The sequence below is a fragment of the Camellia sinensis genome, chromosome 11, assembly GCF_055761805.1.
Source record: "Camellia sinensis isolate YWXY chromosome 11, ASM5576180v1, whole genome shotgun sequence".
Lineage (NCBI taxonomy): Eukaryota > Viridiplantae > Streptophyta > Magnoliopsida > Ericales > Theaceae > Camellia > Camellia sinensis.
Genome location: NC_138971.1, coordinates 163,392,931 through 163,406,672, shown reverse-complemented (window position 1 = coordinate 163,406,672; position 13,742 = coordinate 163,392,931). Strand labels below are relative to the sequence as shown.

The 13,742-nt window shown below is 33.7% G+C and overlaps 1 protein-coding gene across 2 annotated transcripts; it reads left to right on the top strand.

Annotated features, from left to right (window-relative positions):
• The first annotated feature begins 7,655 nt into the window (after window positions 1-7,655).
• Window positions 7,656-12,708, top strand: LOC114324109 (NAC domain-containing protein 7). Of its 2 annotated transcripts, XM_028271837.2 has the most exons (5): window positions 7,656-7,901; window positions 8,100-8,333; window positions 9,946-10,127; window positions 10,459-10,730; window positions 11,556-12,708. In XM_028271837.2, exons 3-5 carry the CDS (start codon window positions 9,968-9,970, stop codon window positions 12,165-12,167), a joined length of 1,044 nt encoding a protein of 347 aa, XP_028127638.1. In that variant the 5' UTR covers window positions 7,656-7,901; window positions 8,100-8,333; window positions 9,946-9,967; the 3' UTR covers window positions 12,168-12,708. The 2 variants fall into 2 exon arrangements, with proteins under 2 accessions (XP_028127638.1, XP_082752116.1); XM_082895990.1 differs by lacking the exon at window positions 7,656-7,901 and having other exon boundaries at window positions 7,915-8,333.
• The last annotated feature ends 1,034 nt before the right edge of the window (window positions 12,709-13,742 follow it).

The window sequence follows — 13,742 nt, the reverse complement described above, 5'->3', positions numbered from 1 at the left end:
TGGGCCCCACTTTGCACAAACCGGCCTGCAGTGAAAGAAATTGTTGTGTAGGGCCCTTAATTATCAAAAGGGCCAAGCCCATGCCGGACCATCAGCCGCCACGTGTCCAAAAAAATCATACCCTTGTGGGCCCCACTGTCCACCATAAACACATATTGTTATGGCTCTTCGCTCAATGCGGCTCCGCCGAGCTGTTAAATTTTAGCTTTACCTTATTATTTTCAAGTTAAGCCTTTATTTATCATAATGGGGATGGCTTCTGTCCAGTCCTTTATTAAATTGGACTGTGTTGTTGCATTTGTGGATGTTCACCATAAGTCATGTTTTGCTAATCTGAACAGTTTAATGTGTAGAACTCGTCGAGTACTATATACTTGTAAAAAATCATATTGATCGGATATCGATAGTTATGTGATCAAAACAGATTTTTGTCAACCGTTAATTTATTCACCGTCCATTTTTTTTATACAAAAATGATTTGATCACATAACTATCGATATTCGATTAACGTAATTTTTTACAAGTATACAGTACTCGACAAGTTTTACACATTGAACGGTTCAGATTATCAAAACGGGACCCGTGGTGGGCCTTCATGGGCCCAACAACACGGTCCAGTTTGATTAAGGACTGGACAGAAGCCATGCCCTATCATAATTTAAAAAAGTTAAAAAATCATTATCTTATTTAAGTTATATCATCTTATTTAATTCACATCACCTCTTTATCATATCACTTCAAACCCAACTTATACCTAGAGATGGCAACAGGGCGGGACAGGGCCCAGGATCACACTCCCCGTCTCCGATCCCCGATGGTGATAACCTCTCCGTCCCCGGTCCCGATCCCCGACGGGGAATCTACCACTGTTCTCGTCCCCGTCTCCGTCCCCGCCCCCTAAAGAGGATCGGGTTTTCCTGACCCCGAAAATTTCCGGTCAAAAAAAAAAAAAAACAAAAATACAGATCAATAAATCAACAAGCAGATCACAAAATATCAACAGATCAACTCAACAGATCAATAACATCATACATCAATAACACATCGTCTATACTTACATAACAATCAACAAAATCATCAGCATTATCATACACAATAGATCAAAAAAAGAAAAATCAGAGAGATGGTGTCGACGGCAAGGCAGCGACGTTGACGACAGCGAAGGGAAATGCATCGGAGTCCGGCAAAGGAAATGTGTCATCGTGATGTTCTTGAGGAAGGAGATCGGTGAGATCGGAAAGATCGGCGAGATGGGTGAGTTCAGCGAGATTGGAGATCAACGAGATGGGAGGAGGGAGAGGACAGTAAAGAGGTCGCCACCACGGCCAACGCTGACGTCATGAGGAACAACTACAACAAAGAGAGAGAGAGAGTGAGAGAGGCTGAGAGCTGAGTGTGAGTGAGTGAGTGAGAGAGAGAGAGGCAGACAACTCAACCGTAAACATAAACATATATATTATATATATAAGGAATATTCAGGGAATCTTAGGGGAATTATTCGGGGATTATCTGTGATAACCCTACTCCGTGTTATGCTAATTAATCTTAATTGTGATTGTGATTATGTGTTTGATATGATTTTGAGTGCCATTTATATGAATATGTGTGGTTTTGAATTTCTATCTGTTCATCGTAGGAATATCTGTTCAACTTACTGTTATAGACTGAAAATTGAAGGCCCTATCGGTCACAAAAACTGAAATTGACTACGCCATTGTGATTGGTGTAATTTTTAGAGCTTGCGGTGAAATTTAATTGAAAATTGATTCGGATCATATTAAATTAATTTAATAATGCCCAACTAATTAGTGCTAATGGAATTTGATTAGAGGTATATATAAATAGGCCATATACTCTTGAACTCACCACTTTGTTTGGAGCTCAACATCTGAAAATTGTACTCTAGAGAGAGAGAGGGCCAAATTTAGAGAGAAATGGAGCTCAAGATAGAGATTTGACTAGGGAACTTGGTGATCTTGAAGCTTCGCTCAAGAATTAACCATAATTTAGAAGATTTGAGCCTCTAGGTGAGTAAATGGTTATGAATTCATAAGTTTGAATTTGTAATTTTATGAGTTCAAGGTTTGTTTGTGATCAAGAGCATGACTTGAATTAAATTTGTTGAATTGGGAGCTTGTATAAACATGCATATGCATAATTGCTATAATTTTGTATATTCAAGCATGAATCATGTTGAACCAAAAAGATTGGGCACTAAATCTCAGATGCATGCATGATTTTCGTAAGTTCCATGATCATAAGCCTTATTTGTACCATTTAGAATAGAATTGGAAGCCAAAACTTACATGCATGCTTGATTAATGGGAATATGAAGTTTGAATGCATAGGCTTTGATCATAACAAGAAAAATGTTCACTAATTTGGGAATTTGATCTTGGTTTTACATGATTGGTCTCGAATCTCCTATGCTCTCATGTTATGTGACCACTTCCCATGTTTTTGATACCTTGATTCAAGCTTTGGAACCTTTGAATGTTGAAATTGAGCGTCAAGAACAATTCTGGAAAACCCAGAATTTTGCATATCCGCTCGAGCGGGGAAAGCGCCGCTCAAGCGGGAAATGTTAGCTCCCATAACTTTTTGCAGACATGGATGTCCGCTCGAGCGGGGAGATTCACGCTCGAGCGGGGAGCCATGTAGTGTGACCTTCAGCTCGAGCGTTCGAATTCACGCTCGAGCGTAAAAATGAGGTAACCAATACTTTTGCAGACCATGAGGGTCCGCTCGAGCGGCGGAACCCACGCTCGAGCGGGGACCCCTATTTCAAAAATTTTATAAACGTGTTCTGTGTTTCATTTTCCGCTCTCTTTCATTTCTGAGCACTCTCAGGCATGCATTAAACATTGTAAATGAGTTAAAAGGATAAGAACGAAGCCTAAGAGGAATATATGAATTAAGAATGGAATGAATCGTTTGTGACCCATTATTTTCATGAAATGTGTAGGGTCAAGCACGAAGGCAAATCCACCGGCAGATCACTATGAGTAATATCTTAATAAAAATATCTGAAGTATGTTAATTGTCCAATTGCTTACTTTCATATAAGTCTTGTAAGTTTGTTATATTGAATTGAGGACAAATATTTGTTATGCTATATGATTGTGCCAAAGGTCGTTGGATACAATTGACTGGGCCAAAAGCCGTTTGACATGAATGATAGTCTGATACAAATGATAGTCTAACATATGAATGACTGGGCCAAATGCCGTCTAACATGAATGATAGTTTGACACGAATGATAGTCTGACATATGAATGATTGGGCCAAAGGCCGTCTGACATGAATGGTAGATTGGTATGAACGAGTGGGCCGAACGCCGTCGGATATAGACGATTGGACCGAAGGCTATCAGATCTGAACGATTGGGCCAAAGGCCGCCGGATACGAACGATTGGGCCAAAAGGCCGTTAGACATGAATGGATGGGCCAAAGACCGTCGGGTATGAGTTAATTGGGCCCGAGGCTGTTTGATACGTCTAGAACTTTAGTCGATTGATGCATTAGATAGAAACATGAATTGGGCCCAAGGCCGTCTGATGTAACTGTTTCAAAGATTGTTCATGTATCTTCCTTATTTGATATTATTCACTGGACTTTCGCTTATGCTCATCCATGTCTACGTAGGTGAGCCAAGGGACGTCCAAACCCAGCCTCGGTGAAATATGTGAGAAACAGTCAAGGTTTTGGAGAGTCAGCCCAAACGTCTCAAGCACGAGACTTGTCTTTGCCCCTTTTGTTCTATTAATATAGTTTTGTTATGTTGGCGAAAATATCGGATTACCTTTGTATATAACTCTTGGGTTTAACTGACTTAGACTTGAATGATCTTGTGTATGTATAGAACTTTGTGTTATTATCCCTTTGATGTGAGTTATTAACAGGTATATATATATGGATTGTTATGATGTGCCATGTAAGCAAAGCTCTATGGACAAAAGTTTTAAATTTGCTTTCGTTTGGCCCTTTTACTCTGATGAGATACGTCTTGTTTGGTTTGAGGCCGTAGGTAATCCCTTGATTACTGGCCGATTATGTCCTTAACCCATAGGGGCGGGTTCGGGTCGTGACATTATCTGGGCAAGGGCAGGGGCCGGGGCCGGGGAAACCTATCCCCGTTCCCAGCCCGAAAACTGTGGGGGATTTAATTTTCAATACCATCCCCGGCCTTATGGGGGTAATTTTCGGGGAAAACCCGTTCTAATCGGGTTCGGGGGATCGGGTCCCCGTCGGCCCAGGTTCAAATTGCCATCCTTACTTATACCCAACCTATATTTCATAAAAAGTAAAAAAATGTACTTATTTAGATCATTCCAAACAAGATGTTGATTATTTTTTCACTTTTGACCCTTTTAGTTTTTTTTTTTTTTTAATTTTTAATTTTTAATTTTGACTTTTTATATTATAAGTTTTTTAAAATTTATTTTAAAATAACCTTTTTAAAGATTAGACAAAAAATTACACATTAATAGCCATGTTATATAAAAATATTTTATTATGGCTTTGTTTGGATACATATGTTTTAGCCTAAAAGTAAAAAAGTTAATAAAAAAATTAAAAAACCTATAACGTATATCAAAAAGTCAAGAATTTTTTTTTTCTCTCTATTTTTTGTACATCTTTTCATAAAAAATTAAAAATTCATTCCACATTTACTAATATTTTTACCTCATATTTTAGCCAAAAAATTACTATAATAATCTGTTCTCAAACGTGGCCTATGTATAATTCATACATTTTACACAAACTTAAATTTTAATATAATAATATATTTTTATATTATGTGCTAATTAACATAATAATTTTTTATTTAATTTGAAACAAAAATTAACTTTAGGAGTAAATAAAAAAAACTTGAAACATAAAAATAAAAAAACAAATTTAAAAGTCCAAAATAATAAAATGACTAAAAGATAAAAGATAAAGTGTAATTTTTTTAAGGGGGATTTGGTGATAGCCCCCTCACTATCTAATTTGTTTTTCAAAAGGACAAGAATTATATAAGTACTTTCAAAACCCCCTAATATTTTAAAACTTGTTTCTTTTATTATATTACCCTCATATTTATCAGCTCTCCTATTAAGCCATTTTCACTGTGTATTTCAGAGTAAAATTTTACTCTGTATAAAAGTAAAATTTTACTCTGAATAAGAGTAAAATGTTACACTCTGAAACTAAAAGTAAAATTTTACTCTGTATAAAAATAAAATTTTACTATGAAAAACTAGTAAAATGTTAGACTTTACACAAAAGTAAAATTTTACTTTGTATAAAAGTAAAATTTTACTCTGAAAAAACGAGTAAACTGTGAGACTCTAAAGCTAAAAGTAAAATTTTACTCTGTATAAAAGTAAAATTTTACTATGAAAAACTAGTAAAATATTAGACTCTACGCAAAAGTAAAATTTTACTCTGTATAAAAGTAAAATTTTTTCTGTGAAAAACGAGTAAACTGTGAGACTCTGAAACTAAAAGTAAAATTTTACTCTGTATAAAAGTAAAATTTTATTCTGAAAAACTAGTAAAATGTTAGGCTCTACACAAAAGTAAAATTTTACTATGTATAAAAGTAAAATTTTATTCTGAAAAACTAGTAAAATGTTAGGCTCTACACAAAAGTAAAATTTTACTATGTATAAAAGTAAAATTTTACTCTGAAGAATAAGTAAACTGTGAGACTTTGAAGCTAAAAGTAAAATGTTACTCTGTACAAAAGTAAAAAAGCGAAGGCAGTGTTTATGGCGGTTGAAGTGTTTGGCAATGACCACCTCTTGACACTAAAATTTTACTGTCATTCTAACACCAGAATAAAATTTTACTCTAATTCTCTCAAACAAAAAACAGAGCAATAGAATTAGAGTAAAATTTTACTCTCATTATCTGAAACAAAAAACAGAGCAATAGAACAGAGTAAATTTTACTCTGGTTCTATCAAATGAAATTAGATAAAAAACAACAAAAATAAATAAAAAAAATAAAAAAACAAACAAACAAAAACAAAATAAATTAATCAACAAATCAACATATCTAATTGAGAAGAAAAACTTCTAAAACTCGATCAACAATCACAAATCTCAATGAAAAGAATACATGTGTTCAACAACACTCATACACTCAAATATATATATATATATATATATATATAACATTACAACACTCATACACACAAATATTATAGATCGATTCCGTTTGTGTGCTGAGAAAATGGAGGAAAATATTATATAATATTACAACGAAAACTTATGGATCACGTCTCTTACGTTTTTTACGAATTTCATTTGTATCACGTAGCGAAGCCAAAAGAGATCCAGGAAGTTATCTCGTCAAATGAAGAAGAAAACGCGATACTTCTTGTGATCTGTTGCCTTACAATTGCTTGGAAGATAAGGATTAGGTCCTTAAATGTTGAACTATTTCTGGTAATCGAAACTGTTATATTCTTTATCTGATTGATTCTGATGATCTGTTAGTGTTATTGTTTCAATGAATTTGATCTGCTGAAACTTGGAAGACGCGACTATGGTGCCGTCGACCTTCTGCTGAAGCTTCGAAGACACGACTATGGTGATTATGATACAGTTGATGACGAAACTGATTATATATACAGAAGCTGAGGGTATAATAGTCATATAAAATATTTAAATAATAAATTTTGTCATTTATGCAAGACTTTATAATTATAAAGGAGCTTAGAAAGTATAATTTTTTTCTTAATTCTTTTAATAATGAAAGAAAGGTAGAAAGAATTTATAGCTAAATTTTTCTATTTTTAAAAATAAAAGAAAAGAAAGTTTGTATTTGGAGAGGTGTCTTTGTCGTATTTCATTGAGTCGGTCTGTGGAGGCCCACAACTTGTGAATGTCTTAAAATATTTTTATTTGTTTATGTGTAAAGAGAAGAGTGTAAGATAAAAAGGATTATAAAATTTGCAGACCAACCAACCAGAGGCCGCGTGAGATTGCTGGTGAGGACTTCAACTAATATTTAATCACCCTTAAGTACCCGCACCAACCTTAAAAATGCTTTCGCTTATCCTTTTTGTACTTTTTTTTTTTTAAAAAAAAAAATTTAAAAATAAATAAATAAATAAAGAGAAACTCCTTTGGGGTTCGAACATTGGCCGTTTTATAATATGCGTGACTATCTTAATTTTTATTAATTAATTTTGAAGGTATTCATTAACCAGACTAATAGACTAAAAGGTTATCAGTTGTGTATAACACACCACACCTAAGAAAGAAAACATCATGCTCAGTAGGCCTGCCTGCGAGTTTATTTTTAATTTGTATCTTGTCTAAAACATTGTAATCCACTGTATTTAATTATATATCATCCAAATTATATATACATATATATATATATATATATAAGTAAATAAAATTAAAATTAAATTACAAATACATAAAACAGTCATAAAATAATTGCGATACAAGTGAGAAATCTTTTTCATACAACTATGATACATAGAAAAAAATTATACCAAACACATGAATGAATTTATACAATGCATACAAGAGAATTACTTATCATGAAAATGATTTTTTAAAATTTTTTTTTTATAATGTGTCATCCAAAAATAAAACATTCTTTTTGTCGGGGTTGGGGTTTTTAAAATGGTCCAAGTGATCCATGCCGTCAGATTTCTGATGTTCACCATTTTGTTTCTCTCTCCCTAAACGCACGCACACTCACTCACTCACTCACTCTCTCTCTCTCTCCGGCAGCCTCTGAGAGGAAGAGGAGAGGAGGAAGAAGAAGATTAAAAAAGGTCTCAATCAGTTGCTGGTGGGAGGTGGTGGAGTTCACCGCCACCATTTTCCGCCGCCCTTTTTTCCCGCTAAGCTTTTGCAGCAATCCAGCTCCCCTCCCACTCAAAAGATAAGGTGATATATATATATATATATATGTAGAGAGAGAGAGAGAGAGAGAGAGTGACAAAACGAGATAATTAGGTCATGTGTGTGTTACGTATAGGCTTATTGATGATTCTTCTTTGCTTCTTATTTAACCTTGTCTCTTCTCCATTTTTTCCATTCATTTTCTTTTCTTGGGATCTGATCTTTCTTTGTTGACAACCACAGGACTGTTTTTTCTCAGAATTTAAACACAGTTCAATTCCCGAGGAGAACTTTTATCTTCCAACAATCTTTTTTTGTCTGCTTCAGTGGGCTTAAAAGTTTGATAGAGATTGACAGAAGAAAGGGTCTCAAAGGAGTCTTTGTCTCTTCACTGATTGGTGAAAACAAGGTTGTGACGAATCAGATCTGATCAAGAAGTTTCACTTGGATAGGGTCTACTGTAGAGGATTATCAAAGGTTCTATCTTCTTCTTCTTCTTTCTTTCTTTCTTTCTTTCCTATTCTTGTTCTTCTTTTGTGAGTTGGTATGGTTAAATTAGCATCAGGCTTTGAAGGGATATTTTATGGTATATTATTTTCTATAAGAATATTTGTGGATGGTTAATTTTTTACAGACTGATCATTAAATGACTAATGACCTGAGTGTTTTATTCTGCATTTTGTTGAATTTATGATTCATATATCTATTTATGCCATCTAACAATTCATAGTTCAAGATGGTTCTTTTGCTTCTCCCCATTTCAAGTATCTTTTTTTCTCTCTAATTTTGTTTTTGAAATAGATTCTCAATTCTCTATATTTTTCTTAATACATACATACATACATACATACATATATATTACTTCCTCCTAATTTGAGATTCTTTTAAAAAGATCTCACCCATTCTATGATAATGGATTTCATATTTTATTTAGAAAAAAAAAAAAGAAAAATTACAATTCTAAGGATGAGGGATAGTAGCAACAAGGAGATAAGATTGTTTGGTTTCAGCAATTTAAGGTCATAAAGAGTAGAGACTAATTGCATATGATTGAAGCAATCTAAGTAATAGACCCTTGTTCTTCATTATGGTTGATTTGCTGATATAGTATATGTATGTAATTAAGATGTCAATGGATCAGCGTCAAGAGCTTCTGAAGATATGGTTTAATGTATGATGTGCCATGATTTTCACATTTCTTTATTTGTTTTCTTGTATATGAGTTCTCTTCGAATTTCGAAAAGTAAAGGTATTGAATTTTGATTACACACTCTTAATTAGCAATTCACTTTTATGAGTGGAGTAATACCTTTTCACTTATAATGTTAACTTTTATCCTTTCACATTCCATGCCTCAAGCAAATTCAGCATGCTTGAGTAGTTCTATCTAGATCCAGAGGTTTAGCCTAGTTTCACATAAGGATTACAAAATGAATCTGTAAAAGTTATATTTTGTTATGTCTAAACTGTAAAGCAATGAATTGGTGCTTATTATTTCGTTATATTCTTACTTTAATTTGTCTTGAGTTTTTTTCTTTTTTTCTCTCCAAAATCTACTGATTCATCAAATGTTGAACAAAAATGAAATTTTCCCAGCTTTACAATATATGCTTGAAAAGCTTATGCATTTGTTTAAAAGATTCTAGATTGAAAGCTTATGATCACAATGCTTATATTTACTGGATTTATGACTGGCATGCATAATTCATAACATACAAGAAGACAGCTCTAGCTCGTAAATAAGTCTTAACATTGTTTAATGTTGTTATAGAAACATATTTTTTGCATTCATTCTCTTAATTCCATGCATGAGCAGTATCACTATTGTATGGAAGTTTTCTTAATTTCACAATATGGGTATCATCAATAAAATGTAGCATATATTGTTTTCCTGAAATATTGCAACTTAAAAACATTATTTGCCATAAATGAGGTTTGTAATATCTTTAAATCAAAACTCAATGTACAAACCAAGAAAATTGGTCTTTCATGTCATTATATAATGTATATACCCACGGATCAAAAAAAAAATATAATGCATATACCCTGTAGTTCAAACAGCTGATATTGCATGCAATTGCAAATGCAGGTTGTTAATCGCACGGAAGAATATGAATACTTTTTCACATGTTCCTCCAGGTTTTAGATTCCACCCCACAGATGAAGAACTTGTTGATTACTACCTTAGAAAAAAAATTGCTTCGACAAGAATTGATCTTGATGTCATTAAAGATGTTGATCTTTACAAAATTGAACCATGGGACCTACAAGGTAGCATTTATTCTTCTAATCTTTCACCACCAAATCCACACACACAAGAGCTCATATGTGTATGTGCACACAAGCACATGCAAATTATTTCTTAAACGTTCCCAAGATATACCTTATCATCTCGTAAGTATGGACATTTCTCCTCATTTAGATTTTAAAAATTAATATTACATTACATTTTATTATTATTTTTGAATTAAATATCCATTATCCTTATAAATGAAACATAATAAATATACAAAAATATATATTTTGCATGTGTCTCTCATGTAACATGTACTACATTTTTTGAATTGCATTTTCCCTTTGTTTCCTAATTAAATATGAACAGAACTGTGCAAGATTGGAACTGAAGAGCAGAATGAATGGTATTTCTTTAGCCATAAAGACAAGAAATATCCAACAGGAACTCGCACTAATAGAGCTACAAAAGCAGGATTTTGGAAGGCTACTGGTAGAGACAAGGCTATCTATGTGAAGCATAGTTTGATTGGCATGAGAAAGACCTTGGTGTTTTATAAAGGTCGAGCACCAAATGGACAAAAGTCAGATTGGATAATGCACGAGTATAGGCTAGAAACAAATGAAAATGGGACTCCTCAGGCAAGTAACTAAACTATATATATCTATATATAATTTCTTTAATATATTTCTTGGACAATTATTAGAATAAAATCTTTCTTGTGCTCAATTGTATTTCTCCAATGTTACTGTTTATACTATTACAATTTGAGGAGGCATTTATGAATTGTCAAAAAAATTCACCTATAGAGCTCTTTTGATAATTAGGGCCTTGGAGGACATCTAAAAATTGTAAAAATTGAAATTTTATATTTAAAAGGATTGACATAAACATAGGGGAAAAAAAGAAGAAGAGATAATGTGGTAAATATTTGAAAAATTAACACAAGGTGCATTGCTTTTTTATCCAAATAGAGGCAAAGGGAAAATAAAGTGTAGAAATAAAGAAAAGTTCAATGACTTGGGGTGAATTTTTAACCGTACTTCTTGTGTTAATTGTTTGAGTTACAAGTTTTAATTAACATTATGGGGATATTGGTGTCGATAACATAGTCATGTATTGGCTAATATTATATAGTATCAATCAATATAGTATTAGAAATCCAAAATCAATTACTTAGCAACTGATATTTAAAACCTTGATTAATACTGTGAAATTTATCTACTAGTGCTTTTCATTCTACATTTTTGCATCTTTTTTTTTTTTTTTTTTTTTTTCTTTTAATCAGCAAAAAGAAGAAACTTTATTGATAATAATCAAAGATCAAATTCTATATTTTTGCATCTTGCTAGTCATACACGAACTAATTCTATATTTCCGCATTGAAAGTATTAGCATGATTAAGTAAAACACTTGTTTTAATGAGAACTTATGCTTGATTATATTTCTACAATTAATTCTATCAGGAAGAAGGATGGGTTGTCTGCAGGGTGTTCAAAAAGCGAATGCCCACAGTGCGCAGAATGGGCGAGCATGATTCGCCATGTTGGTACGAAGACCAAGTCTCATTCATGCCAGATTTTGACTCACCAAGGCGGATATCTCAGCCTTATAATTCATACCACCATCACTATTCCCTCAAGCAAGAGCTTCAATTGCAGTACAACATGCCTCATGACCCATTCCTCCAGCTCCCTCAATTAGAAAGCCCAAAACTTGCACAGCCCAGCGAAAGCTGCAACTCAGTGGCACCCTATGGACTTGATAGGAATAACAATGGAAGCACTTTGCAGTCCTCAACACTCACACAAGATGAAACTTTTCTCCAAAGCAATCAGCCAAACATCCAAGCAGTGGATCAATTGACTGATTGGCGAGTCCTTGATAAATTTGTCGCGTCTCAGCTCAGCCAAGAGGATGCATCTAAGGAAAATAACAACAACTACTCAAACTCGGCTTCGTTTCAAGTGGGTGAAGAACACATGAACATGCTGCTCAATGATTCCAAGAGGCAAGATATCAATTCGGAGTATGCATCAATATCCAACCCTACTTGCCCAATTGATCTGTGGAAGTGAAAAGAAAATCTTATAATATCTAGAGACATATATCTATACTAAATTACTAATGATAGGGAAACGGGTCTAAAGAAAATTAAGGTTGCATTTAGTTGGGAGATTTGATGAGAGATTGAAAAAGGAAATGGAAAAGGTAGGTGAAATATAAATAAAATATACTTATATTTCACTTAATTTCACACACATTTTTCTTTTTTCTTTTCCTTTCCAGATTCATCTTCAAATCTTCCAACTGAACACAACCTAAAAGAAGTCTTGATCAAGCTTTGTTGTACATAATAAAACTAAATTGGTTTGATTTACTAAATACTAAGGCGGTTACTTAAACCAGAGATGCCTAATACAAATAAATGATTATACTTAGGTGGAATGTGTGGCCGAGTGCCATGGGATTGACTCGCAGTGAGTGTTGGATGTATTTTCTTATATTGCAGTTTAATATGATATTGGAAGGGTTTGTTGTCGTAGAACCCTCTCTATTTAGACTATATTTTGTACTCGAACATAGCATTCATAACAATTTCTTCTTGTTTATTTATTATTTTGTTACTTATTATTTACTTTAAATCTTACAATTCGCTCTCCTTAAGTACAAATTTCCTCATTTTTTTAACAAAATTTTTATATTGAATTTTTCATTAGAATAATGTGATGGCGACATTTTTGAGTATAAATTTTTTGTATGTTTTTATGCTTGAAATTTGAAGGGTTGAGAAATTTAAGTTCTCTGCACTGTATTTTGGATTAAATTTTGTTGTTCTATATCTATCAAGTGAAAACCTTAAAAGAAGTATCTGTGATTTGAAATGAAATATATATATACATATATAATCTGGTTGAATGGTAATACTTAGTTGAAATAATTCTGCATTGCCAAACAGCAATATGAATTCTCATGCATAGATGAAAGTATAAGGTGGTATCAATTTTAAATTTTTTGTTTTTATTTCGCGTTATCAAAAACAAAAACCATAAAAAGTTCGAAAACTCCAATTCTTTTTGTACGGGGAGGAAATAATTCTCCTCGTATAATCCTGTTGACCAAGTCCACGCTCCTCCGTACGACGTCGCTTTGTCACCTGAAAACACAAACGTGAGCTAGCCGGCGGGTGTGTGCCGGAAACCTCTCCGATGCCTAAGTCAGAAAACTTGACAAATAGACAAAGCTCTAAGTTCTCAGAAAAATTGTGTTCAATTACCTCCTCCAAGGTGATGCTTGTGAGCTTTTATAAGTTTCATATGGCACAATCCTAGTAGGACTTGTATTTCTCCATACAGAGTCCTCCTAGGATTCAATCTCTTAAGGATAATGCTTATCCTTTTACACCCTCCCCCACTGCTCAAACCAAGTGGGATGGTTTTCTTTACGGCCGAACTTCCTGAAGACCGAAGTAAACTTGGCTATACCGAGTCACAGAAGGCCGAACTATCCTTAGCTCGGTCTTCTCCTCCAACTCTTTACTTCGGCTGCCCTGTTCGACCTTGATGCGCTTAGATCAAACTTCCAGGTAACAAGTTCGGACCGACCTAACCAATGTAAGTCACGACCGGACTAATTCCGACACCGGTCTTCTC